The sequence below is a fragment of the Lonchura striata genome, chromosome 24 (assembly GCF_050655825.1).
Source record: "Lonchura striata isolate lonStrDom1 chromosome 24, ASM5065582v1, whole genome shotgun sequence".
Classification (NCBI taxonomy): domain Eukaryota; kingdom Metazoa; phylum Chordata; class Aves; order Passeriformes; family Estrildidae; genus Lonchura; species Lonchura striata.
The window spans coordinates 7,995,913-8,021,070 of NC_140726.1; the positions used below are offsets into that span (position 1 = coordinate 7,995,913).

The 25,158-nt window shown below is 66.6% G+C and overlaps 3 protein-coding genes across 4 annotated transcripts; all 3 read left to right on the forward strand.

The window, feature by feature from the left end:
- Window positions 1–268: 268 nt before the first annotated feature.
- Window positions 269–15,619, forward strand: USP2 (ubiquitin specific peptidase 2). 2 transcript variants are annotated; one of them, XM_085560229.1, is made up of 14 exons: window positions 296–436; window positions 1,845–1,955; window positions 3,947–4,701; window positions 11,476–11,526; window positions 11,765–11,888; window positions 12,424–12,535; window positions 12,614–12,724; window positions 12,876–12,940; window positions 13,030–13,133; window positions 13,213–13,293; window positions 13,408–13,486; window positions 13,585–13,692; window positions 13,888–14,008; window positions 14,100–15,619. In XM_085560229.1, exons 3-14 carry the CDS (start codon window positions 3,988–3,990, stop codon window positions 14,185–14,187), a joined length of 1,758 nt encoding a protein of 585 aa, XP_085416355.1. In that variant the 5' UTR covers window positions 296–436; window positions 1,845–1,955; window positions 3,947–3,987; the 3' UTR covers window positions 14,188–15,619. The 2 variants fall into 2 exon arrangements, with proteins under 2 accessions (XP_085416354.1, XP_085416355.1); XM_085560228.1 differs by lacking the exon at window positions 1,845–1,955 and having other exon boundaries at window positions 269–436.
- Window positions 15,620–16,238: 619 nt separating this feature from the next.
- On the forward strand, window positions 16,239–20,599 carry MFRP (membrane frizzled-related protein). Its single transcript, XM_085560227.1, has 13 exons — window positions 16,239–16,429; window positions 16,509–16,620; window positions 16,795–16,923; window positions 17,212–17,373; window positions 17,451–17,694; window positions 17,769–17,899; window positions 18,027–18,152; window positions 18,618–18,694; window positions 18,820–18,968; window positions 19,142–19,272; window positions 19,580–19,714; window positions 19,809–19,936; window positions 20,038–20,599. The coding sequence occupies exons 1-13, from the start codon at window positions 16,376–16,378 to the stop codon at window positions 20,260–20,262; spliced, it is 1,803 nt and encodes a 600-aa protein (XP_085416353.1). The 5' UTR covers window positions 16,239–16,375; the 3' UTR covers window positions 20,263–20,599.
- Window positions 20,600–21,841: 1,242 nt separating this feature from the next.
- On the forward strand, window positions 21,842–24,186 carry C1QTNF5 (C1q and TNF related 5). The gene is made up of 3 exons (XM_021540486.4): window positions 21,842–22,070; window positions 22,793–23,021; window positions 23,507–24,186. Exons 2-3 carry the CDS (start codon window positions 22,808–22,810, stop codon window positions 24,022–24,024), a joined length of 732 nt encoding a protein of 243 aa, XP_021396161.1. The 5' UTR covers window positions 21,842–22,070; window positions 22,793–22,807; the 3' UTR covers window positions 24,025–24,186.
- The last annotated feature ends 972 nt before the right edge of the window (window positions 24,187–25,158 follow it).

Genomic DNA, 25,158 nt, shown 5'->3' on the forward strand with positions numbered 1-25,158 from the left:
TCCACCCCGCACAGCCCCCGCAGCCTCCCCTGGCAGCACCCCCTTGCCGAGGGCCACCAGCCCACCCGGGCTCGCGTCCCCTTTAAGCCTCCCCAAGCTGGAATGCGAGAGGAGCATTTCAGCGCCCTGTGAGGTCAGATAAAGACACTATATTTATCTGCCTGGTAACCCGAGCCCTGAATTTCTGCGGTGGTGTTTTTACGTGGCCCCACAGCCCTCGGGCTCGGCCCCCTCCGGCCACTGCGCTCCCTCCCAGCGTGGAGGGGCTGAGCCGGGGGCGTCCTGTCCCCTGCGAAGGGTTCGGCTGCTGCCCATCTCCGGTGCCGGGGGAAGCTCCCCAAGGAGGCAGGACCAGCGCCGAGGGCATCACCGAATGCCTGGCTGGTCACCCCTCGCCGTGTCCTGAGCAGCCATCGGCCACCCGTGCCACATGCAGGTGAGTGCAGGTGGGGACACGGCCCCGGGGAGGGGGACACGGAGACAGACAAAACTGTCCCGCTCTTCCTGCAGCCGGATAACAGCCCGGGGGAGAGGTTTCTCTCCAGGGAGAAGGTTCTGAGTTCACACACAAAATCCTGTCTTTGAGCCACCCTCCCCGGCACCCTCCTCGTTCCCCAGCGTGGGCAGAGCCTCCTGCCCGAGGGTCCCTGCTTTTTTTTTGGCACGCATAGACCTCAAAGCAGTAATTCATGCCCTGGGTCTTACGTCAGGGTCCCCCGTGGGTTTGGGGTTTTGCTGCCTGGGGGGTGGCCCGGGAGCAGCAGCAGCAGGCTCTGCAGCAGGGTGGGGATGGGTCAGCAGCAGGGAGCGGGGCCAGGGCGGTGACTCCCGGCTGTGTGGGGTGAGCCTGGGGGTTCCTCAGGCCCAGGGCTGGCAGGGGAAGGACCCTGGCCAGGCTGGGTGAGTCACCTTGGGCAGGGCTTGTCACTTTGTGGGGTGGGAGTGGTGGGGAACGCAGGAGCCAGGCTGTGCCAGAGGCACTGCAGTCCCCATCTGTCGAAAGGGTCACTCCTGTCCCCTCCAGAGAGCAAACATTTTGTGGCTCATTCCCTCCAGGGCTGCTCGGGGTCAGCCTTCCTAGAGGGAAATGGATACCTGGAGGGATTCTGTGCCTTGTTTCCCTTGGGGAATGGGCAGGAGGCTGTCCCACCTCGCTCAGCTGGACACAGAGCCCCTCAGCCCCAAAGCACTTGTACTCTGGAGCGTGCAAAGTGCCTCACACAGGGTCCCCTCTCTGCCTCCACCACGGCAGAGTCCCGGGAGCCCCCACGTAACCTCAGGCTGGGACATTGTGTCTCAGGGGACGGCTCTGAGCCTGCGTAAGCGAGAAGCAGCTGTGCTGTGACACCTTGGATGGAGCCAGCGCTGTGTAAGCTGAGCCGAGCCCGCTCTGGGGCTCCGTGGCCACCGAGGGGGACACCTGCCACCGGGCACGGGCAGGACAGAGGGGACACCTGCCACCGGGCACGGGCAGGACGGCAGCTGGGGACAGAGCAGGCCTCTGCTTTTCTGCCTCAGAGTGAGGGTTTTGCCTCCTCACTTTGAGCTGAGATTCCCAGGGAGGGCAGGGCAGGACTCCCCAGCGCCCCGAGCAGCCCCGTGTGTCCCGCTCCCGTGTGGTGGCACCGCTCCCGCCGGGCCCGTGAGCGCAGACCGGACATTCCTGTGCCTCAGCTTCCCCTGACAGCCCGGGAGGATGATGAGGGTGCAGGCGGCCTGACTCAGCCGTGCTGGCCCCAGGGCTTTGCCAGGCAGCAGGAAAGCTCAGCACAATGACGGGTAGGGAGGGGCCAGGCAGCCCAGGAAGCGCTGGGAGGAACCGGGGTTTTCTCACACCCCCTCAGCTCCTCTGGCTCCTGGCACGCTGCGCTCTCCCACCGCCCTGGGGTCCGCTCGGATGTGACATGGGGACCTGGAAGCACAGGCAAGCCTGGCAGATGTGACATTCCTCCATGGTAAGGCCTCTCTTCCCAAGGAATGGGATAGCTCCCGTGGCCGGGGCCGGTGCCCGCTCCTGACCCTGCATCCCTCCATCGGCTGCTCCGCATCCCCAGGGCAGGTGCTGCCCTGTGGAGACCTGTCCTGCTGCCAGGAGCACCTGCTGCCCTCCTGCTCCCAAACTTGTGCTCTCCTGGCACTGCCGGTGCCAGGAGAGAGCGTGGGCACCTGGCAGGGGATGATGGCATGGGGCTCTCCTGGCACTGTCCCAAGCCAAGATCATCTCTGCTGGCGACGAGGATGGGGAGTAGGGGCAGTCCCTGTGCCAGGCTGCTCCGTGCCCCAGCAGGGCAGGCAGCCAGGCATGTGCTCCCTGGGAGCCCAGGGGCTCCGTCACTCCCATCCTGGCACTCAATGCCAGTCTCCTGGCTGGGGTCCCACTCCCTGTCCGTGTCAAATGCCGACTGGCAGAGCCCCGCTCCTGGTGAGGGCGGCCGCAGCCAGGCTGGGAAGAGCCGGGTGTTCCGTGGCTCCCGTGCCCGGGAGCAGATTATTCACCCTTCATCCTCCGTCCCCAAACAGGTCTGTGCGCTCCACCTCGCTGCTGCTTGTAAATATTTCCCTGTCCGCGGTGGGACGGCTGCTCCCTGGGCAGCAGCAGCAGCGGCCGGGACAGAGCCAGGCTGCCCGTGGGAGCCCACGGGGGCTGCTGCCGTCCCTCACCGCCCCTCCCTGAAGCATTCCCGGGGCGTTTCCACGCGGAGCCCGCGGGGCTCGGAGCAGGAGGCTGTGTCCCCGCAGGGCCAGGCAGGCGGTGACCCGCGGTGGCTCCTCGTGCCTCGTCCCCAAGCCCCGGTGGCACCCTCGGTGCTGCAAGGGACGGGCCAGGCACAGGCTCCGGCACCTCCCGGCTTGGAGCCGGGCCAGAGCCCGCCCCGGCTGGGCTGGGAAAAGCCTTTGAATCAGGGTCATCTCCCGGGTGACTGGAGACTCTCGGAGCCACATGAGCCACTGTCCTGCCAGGGAAGGGACACCAGTCACCCCGGGAGCTGAGCACCAGCAGCGCCGGGGCAGAGGAGCTCGCCTGGGTGCTGCCTGCCCCAGTGCCACCCACAGCCCCAGCACAGGTAGGGATCCAGCCATCAGTGCCGGCATGGGCACTGAGGGCAAACTCTCCTGACAGCCCGTGTTTGGGGACTGCTGGCTGCCACGCTGCCATCCCTGCTCTGGGTTGGCTCTGTGTGTGCTCTGGGACCTCTGTCCCTGTCTCTGTGTGCTCCTCTCCTTCCCTGTGCGGGAGCCACCAGCTCTCTGTGGGGACCGAGTGCTGGCTCTGCCCGGCTGGCAGGGGCACGGCTGCCACCTCACCAGGAGGACCCTGGGCTTGAGTTACTGATGGGGCACACGGGGTTCAGCCATGGCAGGGAGACAGGAAAACTTCTCAGGTCTGAGCTTGCCTCAGTTTCCCTCTCACTGTTGTGCCAGCCCCTTGCCAAGCCCCAGCACTCCATGTGAGTAACCAGGGGAAGGTGCTGGGCTGGCTGGATCGGCCCATCCCACCTGCTTGTCTCAGCCAGAGCTGGGCCTGAGCATCATCCTGTGACCAGGCACTGCCTCCCACCTGGAGGAGACACTGGGGATATCTCTCCAGCCCTCAGAGTGGCACTGGACAGTGTGGCAGGGATGCCAGGGCTGGGGCAGAGGTGACTACTGCCATTCCTTGGTGTCTGTGAGGATGTTGGGTGCCTGTGGCTGTGCCCTGGGGCTCCCTTCTGTGGTATGAGGTGTCCGGGGGTATGGGGGTGGCAGTGCTAGCCGGGTCCTGCTGTCCCAGGCTCTCCAGGAAGGCTGGAAGGTGGCAGGAGCCATGGCCACACTGTCACCAGCAGCCCCTGGATGCCCTGTGTCTCGCAGGATCTCCAGGGCAGGCAGGAGCTGCTGGGTGGGAGCTGCTGGGTGTTGTGCTGGCCAGGGCCTGCGGAACTGATCCCTGGGCTCTTCCTTGCAGCCGATGCCTCCAGCACAGCCTGCTGAGCCCCAGCCTGCAGCATGTCCCAGCTCTCCTCCACGCTGAAGCGATACGTGGACTCCTCCCGCTACGCCGAGAGCACCTACAGCAAAGTGCCCAGCGGCTACAGCTCCTACAGCTCCTATGGATCCACCCTGTCCACCGCCTACGCGGACAGCGACAAAATCGGCTTCAAAGCCAGCTACCTGCCCTCCCCTCGCTACCACCACGCCGGGGGGCTGTCCCCCACCCGTGGCTATGACAGCGGCCGGCTGTACCCCGACCCCAGCATCCACCTGAGCCCCTCGTACATCCGCACGCAGCCGCGGCCGGCCTGCGCCGGGCTCAGCGGCGGTGCCTGCTACACCTTCAGCGGCACCCCCGGCAGCCCCACGGGCTACCTGCCCTCCGGAGCGCCCCTCAGCCGCCACAAATCCATCAGCCACTCGGACCTGGCGCGGGAGTTCTCGGGGCTGCACACCTCCGACAGCGCCTACCTGCCCGCGGCCGGCGCGCTCGGTGCCCGCGGCCGGCCGGAGCTCGGCCACCTGCAGGGCCTGTACCAGGCTGCCACTCACTCCGACTATGTCCGTGGCTACCTGGAGGGCTACGGGAGGAAAAGCCACCCCGGCAGCCTCTCCACTGAACACCTCAGCCCCTCTCAGGCCAGCCTGCCACCGTCGGGCACCCGCTGTGCCAGCCAGCCATGCGAGAGGAGCGATGAGCACTGTGACGTGTCCACCCAGGACTCCACGGTACGGGGGGCTGCCTGGGGTGGGGGACAGAGCTGTTCTGGGGGGATGAAAGCTGTGCTGATGGGGATATGGGCTGTGCTTGAGGACAGAGCTGTTCTTGGGGGGATATGGGCTGTTCTGGGGGGGATATGGGCTGTGCTTGAGGACAGAGACATGCTGGGTGGATATGGACTGTGCTTGAGGACAGAGCTGTGCTGGGGGAATGTGGGCTGTGCTTATGGTAAGCTGAGGAGCCCGAGGCCCCCGCGCTCTGCCTGGGAGCCTGGCTGTGCCGCTCCGTGCCTCAGTTTCTGTGTGTGACCCTCTGAGATGCCCTTGCTGGCGCAGCAGTCCCGGCTGGAGCTGCTGAGGCAGCCGTGTGCGGGCGGGTGTCCTCGGAGGGGCTGTGCTCGCAGGGCACGCTCCCCAAGGAGGCAGGAGCAGCCTGTGCCCGGGATTGTGCCCGCTGCACTTTTGGTGTTCGTGTGACAGCAGGTGATGGCTCCATCCCCATGTGGGGCTGACGAGGATTTCCTGCTGCCTCACCCCAGATAGGGAAGGTGACATGAGCAGGCTGGGCACTCATCCTGCTGGGACAGCTGGTTTGGCTGGTGCTGGCTCTGCCACAGTGACTCGGTGCCCAGCAATGCCAGCTCCCTGGCACCATGCACTGCTGCCAGTTTGGGGCCCTGTGCCTCAGCCTGTGTGGCAGCAGGGGTTCCCCATGGGCAGCACCATGCGTGGTGGCGGGTGCTCGGTGCCCCACGTCCCCGTCGGTGCTGCAGCGTCCCCGGAGCCCCAGCCCGGGCCGGGAGCAGGCAGCGCACACGCAGCCCGTGCAGGGGAGCAGCCTGGTAATTTTCCACTCAGGTTTCCTTCCAAGATCTGGCCAGGCTCTGCCTGCATTGTCTCCCGCTGTCTTTCCAGTCACCCTCCATTCCCCGATGGTCTGACCTGCCCTTTGCTTCCCTGCGTCTCTACCCACTGCCGTCCGCCAAACCACGAGGAGAAGTCCTGTCCTGCTCTCAGGGAAGCAGAAAAGAATCCCCCAGCAATGTTTCCCTTTGAAGCCAGTGCCCCCACAGCCCTCCCTGTGCCCCTTCCCCAGTGCCTTCCCCCACGGAACCACCTTCAGCAGTGCCGTGCCATGGTGTGGGACCCCCTGTGCCCACCTGCCTCATGCCTGGCCCCCAGCACTGGGGTGAGGGAAGGGCTGGGGAGTCAAGGGAGTGGAGGATCAGTGCTGTGGAAGGGAATTCCTGCCTCCCCCTCCCACACCAGGCCCTGCTGGGGGGCACCAAGGGGGGATCCAGCGGCTGCTGCAGCCACTGACTCTTCCTAAAGCTGACACTGCAGGGTCCCCACCCCGTGTGCCCACACACTGCTGTGTGGGGTGCCAGCCTGCTCCCGTGGGGTGCCCGTGGGGCAGCAGGGACTGTGCAAGTCCCAGCCCACAACCTGCACGTGAACACAGCCTGGGCTGATGGGTGGCAAAGGTGGCAAAGGGCACTGGGACAGGCACCCGTGCCAGGGCAGGCAGGTCAGTGACACTGCCTTAGTTTTCCTTGGTGCTTTGATGGGCACACCCGCTACTTTCCACTGCTGTGGTTTATTCCCTCCCTTTCCCAAGCCGGGAAGCAAATGTCCCGACCGTAAACCAGACTTGGGTGCCCGCGGCCGTGCCAGGTGCCAGAAACAAGCGCAGGCTGCGGCCCCACAGCTGCCCTCGGTTCTGCCCCATTGCCCAGCCCCGAGGGCAGAGTCAGCAGCACCCGCTCCTGACGCAGCCAGGCGACAGCGGGGCTGGCCCCACGCCTCCTCCCATCCCTTTTTCCACCACCACCTCCTGCCTCTGTGCCGCAGAAACCGCCATCCTGAGGGGTGTGCAGCCAGGAGTGAGGGTGTCTCCATGTGTCCATACTCTCACCAGCACTTCGTGACTCAGTTTACCACCGCGTGGGCAAAGGGAGGTGTGTGAAGGTGCGGTGTCAGCGGAGGGCTGTTCCCACGGAGCTGCAGGGCCGTGCTGGCTCCTGGGAAGGGCAGCCTGGCGAGGGGCAGGACTGGAGCTGTGCCGGCCCATTAACCACCCCGGGTGTACACAGGGTCAGAAGGCCAGGGCCACCCACAAAACCGCCGGCAGCTCTCCGCAGTTCCATCCTGAGCAGCTGACGTCCCTGGCCCGCAGCCAGCGCTGGCTGGCCCTGCCTGCTGCCACCGTGCCAACCGGGCCTGTGGCAACCTCTGCCCACGGCAGAAGGTCACCACTGCAGAGGGGCCAGCTGAGGGCAGGGACCTGCTCTGGGTGATGCCATCCCACTGGGTGTCCCCTTCTCTCTCCCGCTCCAGCCTCGCCCTCACAGCCTGCACGCTGCGCTCTGGCTGGAGGGGAATTGGCTCCTTGGCCTGGGGTGCTCGGTGTCACCGGGGCACGAGGTTCAGCACGGGATGTGGCTGAACCGCCCTCTTGCCACGGAACCGGCTGGGCCAGCACGGTGCATCCCCACGGGGAGAGCTGCCCCAGCTCCCTGCACAGGGCTCGGGGCTGGCAGTGCCCATCCTACCCCCGTGGTACCACCCACACTGCCGGAAGGCTGGCAGGAGCCTGGATTTTGGGGAGCTGTGCCCCGGGCTTGGCAGGGCACGCAGGCAGGCTGGAGGAGGGCGGTGGGTGTGTGTGCACACCGTGTCCCCGTGTGTGTACGCCGTACACAGCGCAGGGTGTGTACATGTACACACGTGTGAGCACGCGCAGGCCCCGCTTACGACAGCCCTCCTGTTGTGATGCAAAAGGGCCCTGCAGATGAATAACGCTGCAAGATGCCTCCTCGGATATTTTTGCTGGTGCCAAAAATAGTCTCCCTCCCTTCCTCCCTCCCCTCCCTCCGTCCCCAGCCAGCCCCTCCGCTGGCTGTGCTGAGCAGAGCTCGACAGGGAGGCTGCATCTGCAGCCACCAGGATTTGGCAGCCCCTGCCTCTGGATAAGGGTGTTTTGGGGGCTCCAGAGGGGGAAAGGAGGCTCTGCTTAGAGCCCTCTCGGGGAGGTTGGAGGCTGTGGCTCTGTCAGAGCAGCCCAACCACACTCCCTGCCCTGGATGCCCATGGAAATTTCCCTGAGCAGGCAGAGGAGCACCTGGGCAGGCACGCAGGGCTCCAGCGCTCGTCCTGCCGCGGTCAGAGGGGTGAAGCAGCGGGAGACGCAGGACTAGGACGCAGGACACCCGGGCTCCCTGCCAGTCTCTGCATCTGCCCTTGCTGCAGGAGAAGAGCTGGAGCCCTGCCCGTGCCGTGCCTCAGTTTACCGAGGGAAGACACCAGGTGGGGTCTTTGCTCCGCGTAGGAATTGCAGGGAGTTTTTCCCCAGCTCAGGGCACTGAAATATCCTCTGAGCTCAGCCCTAATGCATCCCCCAAAGAGGAGGGGGTTCCCCCAAAATGTCACTGCCTGGCAACCTGGCATCGGCCCTGCAGGAAAGACACACGGCCGGGAGCCCCACAAGCCCGCAGCCCCTCTCTGGATACAGGCACCCCGCGCTGTGGGACTGTCCCACTTTTACCAAGGCAATTTTGGGGAGCCCCGCTCCCTGCCTAGTGCGTGCCCGGGGCCGGACATTCACCAACCCTGGGCACGGCGAGCTGCGAGCACGGGGGAGCACTGGGGGGACAGGCGCTCCTCCGGCTGCCGCCTCTCCCCGTTCCCCCGCGGTGCCGGGCTGCGGGAGCGCTGAGAGAGACGCCGCGGGAGCCCCCCGGAGCATCCCCCCGGAGCATCCCCCCGGAGCATCCCCCCGGAGCATCCCCCCGGAGCGCGTCCCCCCCGGGGCACAGCCGCCCCTCGCGGTCCCCCCTGGCTCCGGCGCGCTGTACCACGCGGTGCGCGGGGGCTGGCCGTCACCGAGCCGTCACCGAGCCGTCACCGAGCCCGGCTGCCGCCTCTCCACCCATTTGATGTCAGAGCCGCTCAGGTGCCGTCAGCCCCGCAGCCGGCCCCGGCTCCGGCCCCGCTCGCCCGGCGCGGGGGGCTCCGCGCCTGACCCCGCGCCCCCGGCTGCGGCCGGCCCCGGGCCGGGGCAGCCCCGCCGGTGTCCCCCGGCAGCCCGCTGCCCGCGGCTGCTCCCCGCCGTGCTGCGGTGCCCGCCGGGGCCACCATGAGGGATTCCTACACGGTGACGCTGCCCGAGGAGCCCCCCGCGCTCCCCGACCTTCACAAGGACCTGCGGCCCCGCGCCTCCATGCCAGGGTCCCTGCTGGTCTCCACCTTCGTCGGGCTCGTCCTCAACAAGACCAAGGTAGGAGATGCCCGCAGCACCCGTCCCCTGGCTTGGGGGCAGAGAAGGGGGCAGCCCCCGCCCGCCCTGGGGAGCACGGAGTGCCCTGTGCCATCCCCCGTGCCCGAGGATGGGGTGCCTGGGGTGGGTGCCCTCCCAGCTGCCCGTGGGGACGGCGTGTCCCGGTGTCGCACAGGATGGCAGGGAGCAGGTGAGCTGCACGTGTCAGGACACCTGGGTTCCTCTGCCAGCCCTGCCCTTGCGGTGACCTTGGCCAGGTGCCCGTGTCCCACCACAAGGAAGGGCGTGCTGGCCACGCTGAGCCCCTTGGCAGTGCCATCGGAGCGAACTTGGCTGTCCCCAGAGCCACAGTGCCGGGACAGATCTTTCCTGCAAGGATGGCAGAGCAAGGGGCAAGGAGGGCAAGGTCTGAGCACTTATGTAAGTCTGGCTGCTCTGGTTCTCCTGCTGCCCCAACAGGCTCCTGGCATGTGGACCTGGATGGGGCAGGACGGTCGGGATCTCGTCCCTTGTCCCCATCACCTGTCCCTTGTCCCCGTCCTGCGGTGCAGCCTCGGGGAGTCCCCAGCCGCGCCGCGTGAGCCAGCTCTCCTCCACTGCCTCTGAGCATGTCGTGTCCTAGATAAAGCCCTGTACGGGAGAGGGGGATTAGCTGGAGTTGAGTCACCCAGGGGAGGGAAATCCAGAGGGGGAAATAACACCTCGGTGCACACAGGGCTTGTGCCAAGCTAGGGGAGCACCTGACACCCCCTCCTCGGCCCCAGCCCTCCCCTGGGGTTGTTCCAGGCTCTGGGAGGACAGCCTGGCACCTGGCTGTGGGGGAATGCAGGATCTGTGGGGAGGTTTGCACCCACATGGGCAGGACTGGCCGGTCCCTCCTGGCACACGGCGGGAGGTGCCCAACCAGGGCAACTGGACAAGCACGTCCTGGCGGGGATGGCTGGGGCACTCTGGGGCAGCTCCCAGGGCCTGCTGCTCACCCCTGGCACCGTGACCTTCCCCGGGGTAGCAGTGGGGACACGAGCACGGCCTTGGGGTTCAGATCCTCCGAGGGATGGATGTAGGCTGCTGGGACACAGGCCCACGTCTCCTGCCGCCATCCGCTCAGGGAGCAGAGCCAGGCCAGCTCCTCCAGCCGTGGCACGGCACTGACCTGTCACATCCTGCTGGTACCCTGTGCCCATCTGAGCCTGCCCCCAGCCCAAGAAGGCACCTGGCACTTTTGGACGGCGACCCCCCGGCACTGACAGCCATGGGCAGCCACGCCTGGGGACACCCCTGCGCTCTGGGCACTGCGGGGGCACCCGATGGCACAGAGGGCAGCCGGTCAGTGTGGCAGAGCCACGTGTGCCCACGCAGGGTCCCCGCTGGTGCCGGTCCCTGCCGCGGTGGGTGATGCCTGCGCCGTCGCTAGGGAGCACGTGTAACTGGATCTGGGTTATTTTGGGCTGCTGTCAGGGCTGGGTGCTCAGCACCTCCCACACACACACCAGCTGCTGCTATTTCGGAGCTGCTGGGCCCCCTCCCCTCCTCTCGCCTCCTCTCCTCCTCCTCAAGCCTCAGGTGGGCAGCTGGGGCGTTTGCCTAAGGATCCTTAAATCCGGGGCATCTGGGGGAGCACCATCAGCAGTCTGCCCCTGCAGGCCCTGTCAGACCCCCACCCTGCTCTGGGGAGGCTCATCCTGCTGCTCCCCTATGCAGGGTGGGGAGCAGGACCCCGGGCTCCCACCAGTGCCACTCCCAGCATCCTGTCCTGCATGCTGGGAGAGGGGTGGTGGCACCCCTACAACCCCTCTGTGCTCTCAGTCTCTCCAGCAAAGAGTGCTGATGGTTCCCTGCCCGTGCTGCCCAGCTGCCCGTGCCCATCTTTGCTTTTCCCGGCTCAGGGAGCACCTGGAGCACCTGGAAGTGCCACCCCATGGCACAGGTGCAGCACAGCCAGGAGGAGCTGGGGAGGCACCACTGGGCACACAGCCCTGTTCCCCGGGCTGGCTGTTGCAGGGCTGGGCTTGCACTTTCCCAGGTGGACTTTATCCCGTGAGACAGCTGTGCCAAAGTCTGGGCTGCCCTCGTGGGGGTGTCCTGCAGGGGATGGACACCTGGCGTGAAGCAGGCAGGCAGTGACCGGGCACCGTGCTCCTCCTGCGGCGTGGGGCAGGCACAGGGCACTGCCGTGCCTCAGTGTCCCCAGAGGAAGCAGCCTGGGCTGCCGGCCTGACCTGCAATCCAGGGCATGGGGCACAAGCCTTGCCAGGCAGGGAGAACTTTGAGCCCTGTGCGTAGTCCTGGGCCAGCGGGACGGGACAGGCTGGCTGTGCTTTGTCACCAGCCCTTGGCCCGGAGAGCTGCTCGGTGCTGGCCCTGCCCATGATGTCACAGCGGGATGGGGCCTCTCCTTGCGCCGAGGCTCTGCTCCACGGGCAGCTCGGTGGCACCATGGCCTCGCCGGGCTGCCCGCGGGCATGGCCAGCCCGCCACCCTCCCAGCACAGTTCCCTCTCTCTGCAGAGCTCCAAGGCCGTGCAGGGGCTGACCGGGCTGCGGAACCTCGGCAACACGGTGAGTGTGCCCCCAGCCCTGCTGGCACCGGGCACGTCAGTGGGGCACGGGGAGCCCTGTCCCTTCACCTCGCCCCCAGCACCCCACCCGCAGCCCGGCATCTCCCCGCACCCCTCTGCCCACGGGAGGAAGAGCTTCCCCTGCTCCTCACGGCTTCGTCCCAGCCCAGGCGTCCCCCTGCCACGGCCTGCCTCCCTCTGCCTCCCGTTGCCATGGTTTTCTCTTCTGCCTCCCCCAGTGCTTCATGAACTCCATCCTGCAGTGCCTGAGCAACACCAAGGAGCTGCGGGATTACTGCCTGCAGAACCAGTACCTGCGGGACCTCAACAACAACAGCCGCATGCGCACGGCGCTCATGTCAGGTAACGCACGGCAGGTAACTCAGGGCAGGTAACTCATGGCAGGTAACGCACGGCAGGTAACGCACAGCAGGTAACGCACGGCAGGTAACTCATGTCAGGTAACGCACGGCAGGTAACTCATGGCAGGTAACTCACGGCAGGTAACTCACGGCAGGTAACGCACGGCAGGTAACTCACGGCAGGTAACTCATGTCAGATAACTCACAACAGGTAACTCACAGCAGGTAACTGCCCGGCCCGGCCCCTGGTGACTGCAAGGGCTTCCCTGCAGCAATCCCTGCAGCAATCCCTGCAGCAATCCCTGCAGCAATCCCTGCAGCACATCCCTGCAACACCCCACATCCTGCAGGACCCCCACCCACACCCCTGCGACACCCCACATCCCGCAGGACCCCCACCCAGAGCTCGGTGCTGCTCCTTGGGCTGCCCAGCCAGTGGAGGATCAGGCCCTGAGACCCCAGAGTGTGGCCCTGAGCTGTCGCCATGGGGGCACGGCCGTGCCACCTCCGCTGCTGACCCTCCTCTCTGCCTGCAGAGTTTGCAAAGCTGATCCAGCTGCTCTGGACCTCGTCCCCCAACGAGAGCGTGAGCCCCTCCGAGTTCAAGACGCAGATCCAGAGATACGCCCCACGCTTCGTCGGCTACAAGTGAGGGGGGGTGGCTGCAGGGCGGTGGGGGAGCTGAGCCCCCTGCAGCCTCTCACCGGCCGTGCCCATGCCTTGCAGCCAGCAGGATGCACAGGAGTTCCTGCGGTTCCTGCTGGACGGGCTGCACAGCGAGGTGAACCGCGTGCTGGTGCGGCCCCGGGCCAGCACCGACAGCCTGGATCACCTTCCGTAAGTGCTGGCACCGCACGAGCCCCGGGAGAGTTCACTTCCCGCAAGGCCAGCCCAGGGACAGTGACCTCACGGGTCCCTCTGGGCCGGGTGGCGGGGCTGGGGTCCCCCGGGCCATGCTCAGTGCCCCGCTGTGTCCCCATCCTCGCAGTGACGACGAGAAGAGCCGGCAGATGTGGAGGAGGTACCAGGAGAGGGAGGACAGCCGCATCAGCGGTGAGCAGGGCTGGGGGAAGGGAGGACAGGGCTGGGCTGGGGGCGAGGGGGGAACCAGGGCTCTCACCCTGCTCTGTCCACCCCACCAGACCTCTTCGTTGGGCAGCTGAAGAGCTCTCTGACCTGCAGCGAGTGTGGCTACTGCTCCACAGCCTTCGACCCCTTCTGGGACCTGTCCCTGCCCATCCCCAAGGTGAGGGAGGCTCAACAATCCCTGTCCCACACCCCCTGTCCCACACCCCCTGTCCCTGACCATCACTGTGCTCCCACAGAAAGGCTACGGGGAGGTGACGCTCATGGATTGCCTCCGGCTCTTCACCAAAGAGGACGTGCTGGATGGGGACGAGAAACCGGTATGGGGCAGGGGGGCTCCCTGGGGCAGGCTGGGCCCCTTCCCCTCTGTGCTTGTGTTGCCAGCACTGTGGGCAGTGCCCTCACCCTCCTGCTTGTGCCGTTTCCTCCCACAGACGTGTTGTCGCTGCAAAGCCAGGACAAGGTGCACAAAAAAATTCAGCATCCAGAAGTTCCCCAAGATCCTGGTGCTTCGTATCCTTCGGGCAGAGGGATGGGGCTGTCGTGGGGGGCAGAGATGGGTTGTTGCAGGCTCTCCTTTGTCCCTGTGGCTCCTTGACGCAGCCCTCCAGACCTGAAGCGCTTCTCTGAGGCCAGGATACGAAGCAGCAAACTCACCACCTTCGTCAACTTCCCGCTGAAGGACCTGGACCTCCGGGAATTCGCCTCGCAGAGCTGCAGTGAGTCCCAGCCCCTGCATGCCTCTAGTCCCAGCCCGGAGCTCCTGGGCTCCTCGTGTGCCCAGCTGCTGGGGGCAGAGGCGTCAGGGGTGGGAGGCACGGGATGCAGGCTGCTGGAGCTGCTGGCAGGGCGGGGGGCTCTGCGCTGGCACTTTGTGGGGCAGCAGGGCTGAGCAGCACCCCTGCTCCCCACAGACCACGCCGTTTACAACCTCTACGCCGTCTCCAACCACTCGGGCACCACCATGGGGGGACACTACACGGCCTACTGCAAGAGCCCCGTGTCCAGCGAGTGGCACAGCTTCAACGACTCCCGGTGAGCCTGGCGTGGCACAAGCGAGCGGGGACCCCCTGCTCAGGGCATGCCATCCCTGCTGCTCACTGCTCTCCCCTTCCCCTCTCTGCAGCGTCACCCCCATGTCCTCGAGCCACGTGCGCAGCAGCGATGCCTACCTGCTCTTCTACGAGCTGGCCAGCCCGTCCTCCCGCATGTAGCCAGCCCTGGGGAAGCCCTGGGCCACCCCTCGGAGCCAGAGGCTCCGGGCATTCGGGCCCCAGAGCAAGGGGGAGGCGAAGAGGAGACGCCCCCGAGGTGGCTGCAGAGGGAGGCTGGGGACAGCCAGGAGCAGAGCCCGGGCAAGGACACCCCAGCTCCGAGCTGAGGAGGGACTCGTGACAGGACAGGGCTCAGGCAGCTCAGGCGCCTCTGATTGCTGGCATTTGGGTTTTACCTCGGGGTTTTAGTTTCTTTCTTTTTCTTTTTTTTTTTTTTCCTGTTTTTTATCTTTTTTCCCCCTGTTTTTTCTCTTTTTTCCTTTTCTCTTTTTTCCTTTTCTCTTTTTTCCTTTTCTCTTTTTTCCTTTTCTCTTTTTTCCTTTTCTCTTTTTTCCTTTTTTCCTTTTTTCCTTTTTTCCTTTTATTTCTTTTGGTGTGTAATAAAAATCCTGAGCAAGGGACTCTACAGGAATGGGGCCACCTGTCCCACTGACTCAACCAGGACCTCTGCTCCCCTGGGACAGCACCCAGGAGAGCCTCACACATCCCTCCTGACCTCTTGCCACTCCTCTATCTGCTTGGCCGTCCCAGAGGATTCGTGAACTGCTCCCGATCTCCTCCTGGCACTTCCAAACCTCCTGGCAAAGGACTCCAGCCCTCCGGTGGCCTCCGTCCCATCTCAGGCAGCACATCCCCTGCAGCTGCCCCACACACACTCCTCGAAGCATCCTGAGCCCAGACTCACGGACAGGAGGGAGGAAACCATTTTGTGGAATTTATATGTATTTATAATGGACTTTGCTTCAACCTGGAGCCCCCTCGCCGCTTCCTGCCTCTCCAGGGACTTGTGCCGGGGCTGCTCCGGGTAGGTTTTTACCTGCCTCCTCATACGACGGTGCCTTAAACCATTTAGGGGAGTGGGGGGCCGCGGGGGTCGCTCAGAGAGGGAGGGGAGGACGGTGGCTTTCCGGGACCATCTGCAATCGGGGCTTTTTTCTCCCTGTGATCAGGAGCCCTCCTGGGTGCCCGGGGACTCGCCCTGCTGCTCTGTCCTCCAGCTAGCAAATGCCAGTGGCCTTTTTAGCCTTTAATTTATTCTCCTCCCCGTCCTGCCTTGCCTGAGGTGCAGCGGGAGGAGACACGGGCACCATCCCAGCCCTCGGAGCAGCTCCATCCAACCCACACCCGGCCGGCTTCGGCCTCGCTGCCCTGCGGGCACGGGCTGAGCGCTGGCACCAGCATCCTGCCCTGCCTGGGGCATCCCAGCGGGGCTCAGAGGGGGCAGGTGGGAAAGGGGGGCTGCCCGAGCAGGAGCTGGGCTGGGGCAGCGATGCTGCTTGGCAGGTGGCTTGTTTACTGTGTAAGCAAGACGGGTGGGAAGTGTCTCATACAAGGGAGACTCGTACAGGAATAAATTTGAGCTTGAACAGGGCCTCGGGTGCGTGTGTTTTGTCTCTGGGTGGTCTGGCAGGCGGTGGGGAGCTGCCAGGACCAGCCCCAGGACCAGGAACACTCGGGGCTGGCCTGGAGCAGGGCAGATGTGGCTGCAGCTGGCAGAAGGAACCTTCCCAGCCCGCACTCCTCCCTCCGAACCCCTGAACAATGGCCCCTTTCTCCCCTGCTTAGGGAAGGAGACGGGCATTAAGGGGCAGCAGGAATGCAGGTGGCATGGCACAGGAGGGCAGGAGGGCCACGCTCAGCCCGGGGTCCCCAGCACAGCCCCTTCAGCGCTGCCCTGAGCACGAGGAGCCGCAGGCAGCTGCAAAACCGAGGCGCCGAGTGGGCACCCCAGCAGCAGCAGCAGCGTCCTCGGGGACGGGCTGGCAGCGGGATGGGTGCGAGCCCTCGTTCCCCTTTAAGACGCTGGTTCTCCGTGCCAGAGCCTGACCTCGGCATCCTCAGCTGAGCTGGATTAACGGGGCGAGGGGGAAGGGGCCTGCGGAGGGGAGCGGGGCTGCTGCCTGCCGGGGCTCCCCGCACTCCCGGCGCGGTGGGCATGGCCCTTGGGTGGGCTCTGGTGCTGGGCCACGCGTAGGGCTGGCACTGCCACCGCGCCCGCCCCGCAGCGCGGAGCAGGGGTCCCCACGCCGCCCATGGGGGCAGCTGGGCAGGAGCGGGCGGTGGGGCTGGGGGGCACAGGGCACCGGGCAGGATTTTAGCCAGGCTGCGCCGGGACCCGCCCGCTGCCATGAAAGACTTCACCGAAATCACGCTTTGTCCCGAGGCTCTGGACGGCAGCAAGGTAGGGCTGCGGGGTGTGGGTGCTGCTGATGGTCCCCCCGCGGGTCCCCAGGGTGCCACCCGCGCTCGCTGTCCCACAGACCGAGTTCTGCAACCCCGTTTTTGAGGGCGAGGAGCCCCGGGCGGCACCGAGCGCGGAGCACCCGCCGGACAAGGATGGCACCGGCCCCGAACCACGCCGGGACGGCCTCGGTACCAGCCTGGGGGGTTGTACATCCCCTCCACCCCTGCAGGAGCGGGGTGCTGGGCTCTGCGGCTGCCTGGGGACACATCAGCCCCGCGGGGACAGCGCTGGGGACGGGCCCGGCCGTGCGGGGAGCTGCGGGAATGGCTCAGCAGCGCTCTGCCCGCTGCCCTCGCCCCCAGGCCGGCAGCTCTGGGCACAGGTGGGCTGGAGGTACCGCGCCGACTGCAAGTTCACCTGGCTCTGCGTGGCTCTGATGAGCGCCATCCTGCTCTTCCTCATCGCCCTCCTGCTCGGCATCGTCATCCACCGTGAGTGCCGAGCGAGGGGACGCGGAGCCGGCTGCGAGTGGGAGAGGGGCACGCAGGGCACAGCCCGGGCTGTGCCCGCTGTGGGGAGAGGGTGACCCCATGCACAGCAGCAAGGGGGATTTCCGTGTCCGTGGGATGTGTCCCATCAGTGTGGGGTCCCCTGGGAGCTGCACGCCGGTGGGTAAGGTGGGAGCACAGGGCTGGGGGGGGCTTCCTGAGCTCCTTCCCTGCACCGCAGCCATCCCTCCCCGCTGGGGCTGAGCAGTCCCTGCTCTTCCCTGGGCACAGAGCTGACGTCCCCACACCCACCCGGTACCCCGGCCACGGCCCTGCCCGCCCGCGGCACCGCCACCACCCCCACAGCGCCCATCCGGAGGGACCCCCCGGCCCCCAAAACAGCTGCCACCCCGACCGAGAGCTGGCTGCCCACGGCCCGCACGGCAGAACCGGGTGAGTCCCGAGCGGGGCAGCGTTTTGGGATGGGGGTGCCCTGCTCCGGCTCATGCCCACGCTGTCGCCTCGTTCAGGCTGCGGAGGGACCCTGCAGGGCCCCGAGGGCTCCTTCAGCTCCCCCAACTACCCCGGCCCCTACCCCCCCAACGCCCTCTGCATCTGGCACATCGAGGTGGGCGCCGGCCTCGCCATCCAGCTGAGGATGGAGACGTTCAGCGTGGAGGGCACGGCCTCCTGCCTCTTCGACCGCCTGGAGCTCTACGAAGAGCAGGGCACGGGTGGCACAGCCCCTGCCCCAGCCCGGGGGAGCCCGGCCAGGTAGGGCTCGTCACACCCGGGGAGCGTGGCAGCGTGGGGGCAGCGAGCGGTGCCAGCCCTTGCTGTGCCCCCAGGTTTTGTGGCAACGTGCCCCCGCCCACCTTCAACACCGACTCGAACCGCCTGCGGGTCACCTTCGTGTCCGACGGCAGCGTGGGCGCCCAGGGCTTCAGTGCCCGCTACCGTGCCGTGGGCCCCGCCGAGAGTGAGTGCCCGGCCCTGGGCACTGCCAGGGTCCCTCCCCGCTGGCAGGGAGCGGGGAGAGCCAGCGGGGAGGGCAGGGTGCCCGGCAGAACCCCCCCAGCAGCCTGGGTGTCTGTGGCTGCGTGCAGAGAGCTGCGCCTGGGACGAGCACCTGTGTGACCGGGGGCTCTGCCTCCAGCTGGGCTTCGTGTGCGACGGCTTCCACGACTGCAGCGACAAGAGCGACGAGGCCAACTGCAGCCTGAAGCACAAAGGTGGGCGGGACAGACCCCCGGCCAAAGGACAGACCCCCGGCCAAAGGACAGACCCCTGCCCATAGTCCCGTGGGACAGACCCCCGGCCAAAGGACAGACCCCTGCCCATAGCCCCAGGGGACAGACCCCCGCCCACAGCCCCGCGGGACAGACCCCCGGCTGCAGGACAGACCCCCGGAGCAGCCCCACGGGAAGATCCCCGCCCGCAGCCCCGCAGGACAGACCCCCGCACACAACCCTGCAGGACAGACCCCCGGCCACAGGACAGACCCCTGCCCACAGCCCCCCAGGACAGACCCCCGGCCACAGGACAGACCCCCAGCCACAGCCCCCAGCCCCATGGCACCACGGGGAGCAGGAACATGGAGGGAAGGGAGAGGGGCAGGGGTAAATCTGTGTGTGTGTGTGTGTATGTGCATGTGTGTGTGTGCGTGTGTGCACGTGTGTGTGTGCGTGTCCCTCCAGAATGCGGGGGCCCGCTGACCGCCCTGGAGGGCCACTTGTCCAGCCCGAGCCACCCGCAGCCGTACCCGCACCAGCAGGTGAGAGGAGGGGTGCTCTGGGAGCACAGGGAGGGTGAGGATGGGCAGGGAGGAAGGCAACCCCGGCCGCGGGCAGAGCCGGGGGTGCCCCTGCCCAGCTTCATGGCTGCCCCCCTGCCCCACAGCTGTGCCTCTGGCAGATCTCGGTGCCCCTGGGCCACGTCGTGGACCTGCACTTCCACAACTTCAGCCTGGAGTCGCACGAGGACTGCAGCTTCGACTTCGTGGAGGTGCACGACAGCGCGGGCACGGGGACCGCCAGCCTCATGGGCAGGTACCCGACACCCCCAGGCCTGCTGCGCCCCCCTGGCGACACAGGGGCCGCGGCTCACCTGGGGAAACTGAGGCACGGGGCTGGCTGGTGGGGAGGATCCACCGGAAGAGGCAGGGTTTGGGGAGGTGCTGGTCAGCCCCCTGACCCCATCTCTCGTCCCATGACCTCGGCAGGTTCTGTGGCCACCAGCTGCCACCCACCCTGACCTCCTCGCGGCACGTCATGACCGTCCTCTTCGTGGCAGACGAGGGAGTTGCAGATGTTGGGTTCTTTGCCACCTACCAAGCCCGCAATGCCACAGAGAGTAGGTAGCCAAGTGGAGGCACAGGGTTGTGCCACCTCCATCTTTGGGGGGCTTCAAGGCCAGGCTGGATAAAAACCTGTGAAAAGCAGCTCTTGTTCCACGGCTGGGCCTGCTGGGCTCACCTGGTTTACCCTATAACCTCACAGACGTGGGAATGTGACCTGGGAGGGCACAGAGGCAGGATCCGTGACCTGAGGGCTGCCCCAAATAACCCGGGGAATTGGGATCTCCCTAGCTGGGTCTGCCAGATCAGATCAGCACGATCCCACGCTGCCTCCCAGCCATGCCCTGCCCTCTCCCCTTCCAGAGACCTGCAGCCCCGCCGAGTTTTCCTGTGGGAATGGTGAGTGCCGGGCACTGGAGGCTGTGTGTGACGGCTGGCACGACTGCCCCGATGGCACCGACGAGCTGAACTGCACCGGGGTGTCCTACCCGGCCTTCGGTGAGTGTCACCCTGGCACCCAGCCCCGCTGAGCCCAGCCGGCCCCGGGGCGCAGCTCTGCCGCGGGCACAACCCCTTTCCTTCCCCGCGGCAGGCTCTGTCTGCGAGCCCGTGGAAGTGGAGATGTGCCTGGGGCTGGGCTACAACGCCACCTCCTTCCCCAACATCTGGCTGGCCATCCCGGACCAGGAGGGAGCCGCCGAGGTGCTGCAGGACTACCAGGTGAGCGGGCCGGGGGCTGCCCGTGGGGCTGCCCTCATCCTGCTGTGCCAGGCTCACACTGCTGTCCCTGCTGTCCCCCTGCTGTCCCCACTGTCCCGCAGACACTGATGGAGCTGGCGTGTTACCAGCACCTCCGCCTGCTCATCTGCAGCCTCTTCGTGCCCAAGTGCACCCCGGATGGAGGGGTGCTGCAGCCCTGCCGGGCCGTGTGCCAGGCGGCCGAGCTGCGCTGCCAGCAGTCCCTCGGCCTCCTCGGCATCCTCTGGCCCATCAACTGCAACATCCTGCCCGACTCCAACGACCCCGTGGAGTGCTTCCAGCCCTGAGCCGGCGAGAGGAGAGCAGCAGGGGCTGAAGCCACCCTCCCCACCCTAAATGTTCCTTCTGTGCTCCCTTCCAGCTGTTGGGGTGGCTCATCAGCTGCCCTGGGGTCAGCCCCTCTGCCCAGTGCTTGCCTGGGTGTCACGGGCTTGCCCACAGCTCCATTTCCCTCGAGAGCAGGTGACATATCCCACAGGGAAAGGTTTGTGCTGGAGGGGCATGAGGGAAAGGAGCAAGGCTGGGCAGAGATGAGCCAGGCTGCAGGCACAGGAGCCCAGGGCTGTCCGTGTCCCACAGCCCCAAATGCAGCAGAATAAACAGCATGAGCAGCTGACAAACCCAGCGGGGCGGGTGATTCATTTGGGGTCTGCCAGATCCTAGGGGAAACTGAGGAATGGCTGGAGGGAGGGGAGGCAGGGATTGGGGTGGGGGATCTGAGCAGGGATGGAGGGGCACAGGGGACACTTCAGGAGAGGGTGGGAAGCTGGCTGTGCCCTCACTGGGCTTGCAGGGTCCCAGGGAGAAGGATGGGTGTCAGACAGGGTCCAGTTGGTGGCCTCACAGTGCAGGGAAGGGATCCTGCCCCACCAAAGCGTGGTGGCCCTGCTGGCTGAGCTGCCTGTGCTGGCTGAAGGCCACCCTGGTGGCCACAGGCCTGGCAACACCCACGGCCACAAACCAGTGTCCAGCTGGCCAAAAACAACAGTCCATTCACACCTCGGGAGAGAGGAGACAGGCGGCTCCCTGCCACCACCCCGCCTGGCCGTGAGTATCCAGGTCTGGAAGGAACATTTGGCAATGGCCCCAGCTGCACTGCAGGCTCTGGCACGGGGAGGAGAGAGCCAGCAGTGCCATCGTGTTTCCCACTGCCCTGAGAAATCCCCAGCCTGGCTGGGGTCGCTGGGGTCAGGAGCCACTCGTGCCAGCACCGCTCTGCCCCTGGACCCAGCACGGAGCCGCCACTTCCACCCAGCTCAGGGGCTTTGAGCCCACCCAGCTCCTTCTCCCCTGCATGTCCCAGCTGCTGCTGGTCACAGGGACATCCCCAGCCACAGCCCCGCCCCGCTGGCCAGCGTGTGACCGTGTCCCTTGGATAAACTCGGCGTTGGAACGAGTTGAAGGCAAGCTGGGAGCGCCTCGAAAGCTCCGCCGCGGTCCCCAGGGCCAGCCCTGCCTCCTGGCACGGGCACAGCGCTGCTCTGCCCGCGCTCCCACCTGCCCTGCACGCCCAGCCCAGCGTGCTGGGACTGCCCAGATGGATCCTGCATCTTCCCCTGCGTGTTCCCAGGGCTGGCACTGCCCGGCAGAGTGTGTGCTGCCATCCCCTTTGCCTCAGCTCTGCTGCCAGTCAGGGCACCCGCTCACCCCGAGAGCTCCCTCTTCTTCCCGTCACTCTCTCTGCCTCGCTGGATTTCCCTCCCTCAGCCTTTATCTCGTATCCTTTCCTTCTGCTGCCTGTTTTCCCCGTTTTCCTCCCCTCCACCCTGCTGCCCGGGTACCCAGCCATGCCCAGCTGAGGTGGTTCACAGCCTGTGCCTCCCCTTCCTCGGCCAGGCCGTTTGCAGCGCTCTCCCTTCCCCCTGCCTACAGCACTTCCGACATCATGGGATTATTTTTCTTTTTCCCCTTGTCTTGTAGCTTTTGGCTCCCAAGGCCCTTGATTTCCTTTGGAGTTTGGGAGGAGAGACGTGGGGAGGAGGGAGGGTGGAGAGGCTGCCTCTCTTAGGGCCTTGGTCAGAGCCAAGTGGCCAGGAAGAGCCTCAGCTCTTGCACAGCGGCGAGCAGGGTCCCGGACAGGAGCCGGGGGATCGCGGTGAGTGGGGACACCCAGCCGGGGGCGGCTGGGACTCCCCGGCGTCCTGGCTCCGGCGCCGGGGCGGAGGAGAGACGCTTTCCTCCTCCTTTTCCTCTTTGCTGCCGTCGTGGAGGGGGAAGAGAGCAGCTTTTTTTTGGGTCGAAGCCACGGGGAGGGGGCCAGCGGCGGTCCCGGGGCTCAGCCCTCGTTGCGCTGCTGCGGGAAGGGCCGGGGGCAGCCCGGGCAGGGGGGTGGTCTCGGCAGCGGGGTGGGCACGGCCGGGGATGCTGCAGCCGGCCGGGGGTGGAGCGGAGCCGCCGGGATGCTGCCAAGGGCAGGGCCACGGCGCAGCCCCGCGCTCGCCGAGCTGCCGCCCCACCGCGCACCCCCAGAGCCGACACCACCACCCTGGCACGCTCACGGGATCCCCCTGCCCGTCCTGCCATAGCTGGGCGTGATGGGGCAGTGCCCACCCCAAAGAGCACCCAGCCACACGCGCAAAAACGCTGCCCCGGCCCTACACCCGCGCCCCACTGCCGTCCTGGGCTGTCCCGGGGCTGCAGGATGATGTGGTGGCACACGGGCCACGGGGATGCTGGGGCAGGTGCAGGCAGCACAAAAGGTAAAGGGAAAAGAAGGGGGGAATGTCCCCTGCTGGCCCCCCGCACTCCCTGACAAACGCCCCTGGCCCTCCTCACTGCGGTCCCCAGAGCTTGTGATCCTTCTCTGCCCCCCTCCAGCCCCTCCAGGACAAGATGAAGCGGCTCTTCCTCCTCTTCCTCCTCGGGCTCATCAGCAGGTCCTTGCAGATCGAAGACAACAAGATCCCTGGGCTGTGCTCAGGGCAGCCGGGCATCCCGGGCACCCCGGGCCTGCACGGGGGCCAGGGTTTGCCAGGCAGAGACGGACGAGACGGGCGGGACGGAGCCACGGGGATGCCAGGGGAGAAGGGCGAGATGGGCCCCCCTGGTAAGGAAGGAGAGATCCCTGCTGGGGAGGGGGATTTGCCATTCCCTGCCCGTGGGGAACACCCCCGTGCCAGGGGGTGAGTCCTGCATGCTGGCACAAATTGCCAAATGGAGAATGAATCCTGTAGAAGCGCCCCTCCCGTGCCACCACCACCCCGGTGGTGCCCCTGTATTGTGTAAAAGGCAGAAGAAGCTGAATTTGTCCCCATCCCTGACGCCACCCCTCCCTTCTAGCCCTGCTTTAGGAGGGACCACCAGGAACTGCATCATCCCTGCCCTGGCTCCTGGGCCGGGCTTCCCCCATTCTGCGAGGGTTTCTCCAACGATTTGTTGGTGCTGTGCTAAATTACGCACCCAGCCCTCCCCACTGCTTCCCCACGCAGTGCCCTGGCCGTGGCAGGGAATTAGTGGCGCTGGGACTGGGCAGGAGGGGTGGAGAGGTGTTGGTGACTTGGAGGTGACCCTGTCCCCTCCTGCCTGCCCCAGGAGTGCCCGGTCCCCGCGGGGAGGTGGGCAGCCCCGGCGTGGACGGGCTGCACGGCGAGAAGGGCGCTCAGGGCGAGTGCGCCGTGGCTCCTCGCTCCGCCTTCAGCGCCAAGCGCTCCGAGTCCCGCAGCCCTCCCCTGGCCGACCAGCCCATCCTCTTCGACGTGGTGCTCATCAACGAGCAGGGCCACTACGACCCGGCCACGGGCAAGTTCACCTGCGAGGTGCCCGGCCTCTATTACTTCGCCGTGCACGCCACCGTGTACCGCACCAGCCTGCAGTTCGACATCATGAAGAACGGCCGCTCCATCGCCTCCTTCTTCCAGTACTACGGCAACTGGCCCAAGCCCACCTCGCTCTCGGGGGGCACCCTGGTCCGCCTGGAGCCCGAGGACGAGGTGTGGGTGCAGGTGGGCGTGGGGGACTACATCGGCTTCTACGCCAGCGTCAAGACGGACAGCACCTTCACCGGCTTCCTCGTCTACTCCTACTGGCAGAACTCCGCCGTGTTCGCCTGAGCTCGCCCTCGGCTGCGCGCTCGGTGCCCCTTGCCAGCCCGCAGCGCGGTGGGAGCCGGGGCAGCGGGACCCCCGCCCTGCCCGGGGCACAGAAACCTCGAGGGCGAGCCGGGCTGAGCGGCCAGGAGCGCCATCCCTCCCCTCAATAAAGGGCTGCTCATCTTCGCGTGTGCCGCCTGCCTGCGCCCCCCGTGTGCCCGCGACCCCCGCGGGCGGAGCGGGCTGCGCAGCCCCGCCCGGGGGGCTCCGGCCCGGGAGAACCGTGTCGGGATGTGTCCGCAGGGCCAGCGGGAGCCGCTAGATGGTGGCATCGGCGTCCTGGAGTCGTGAGCGCAGCGCTGGCACCTCCCCGAGGCACCCGCGGTCCCCCCGAGGAACGATTCCGCCCGACCGGAGCGTCCCGGGGCGAGCAGAGCCACGGGGCCGGGGGTGGCTCGGTGCCCGAGCGGGGCTGGCGGAGCCCCCCGCCCCACTGCGAAAGCGGTGACCCGCCGCTGGGAAAGGTCGATATTTTTAGCAGGGGGAATGAAGAGCTTCCTCATTCCTTGCCCAAAATAGGTCCCTGAGGGGAGCAGCCGGGGAGGGGGCTCCTGGCCAGCGGCCGAACCCCTTAATGGGCTTGGGACGCTGCCCTGCCCGGCTGTAGGGTGCCAGCTGGGACCGGCTCCTCTCCTGACCGTGCCAGGGGGACCTCGCAGCGTTCCCCAGCCCAGGAACGCGGAACACAACCCCACAGCCCGCCCTGCCCTGGCCCGGATCCCCACTGCCCCCCATCTGTGCCGGGCGGACCCCCAGACCTGCAGCTGTGCCCATGGGCATCAGCACACCCGTGTCCCCGCTCAGCAGGAGCTGCAGCAGGCTGGCACCAGCCTGCGTGCCCCTCTACCGGTGCCCGTACCCAGTGCCACCCCAAGGGAACCCCCGCTGCCCACTGAGCACCTTGGGCACATCACCGCAACCTACCCGGGCCACCCCCACCCGCAGGGACCTGTGGAGGTGCTGGGGTGACACCTCGTGCCCCTTTTTGGGGCAGGGGGGCTCTGCTGCAGCCAGCCCGGGCTCGGGTTGCAGCAGAAGCCTCTGTTTGGGTTGTTTTTTTTATTTTCTGTAAGCAGAGCTGCTCAGGGGGCAAAC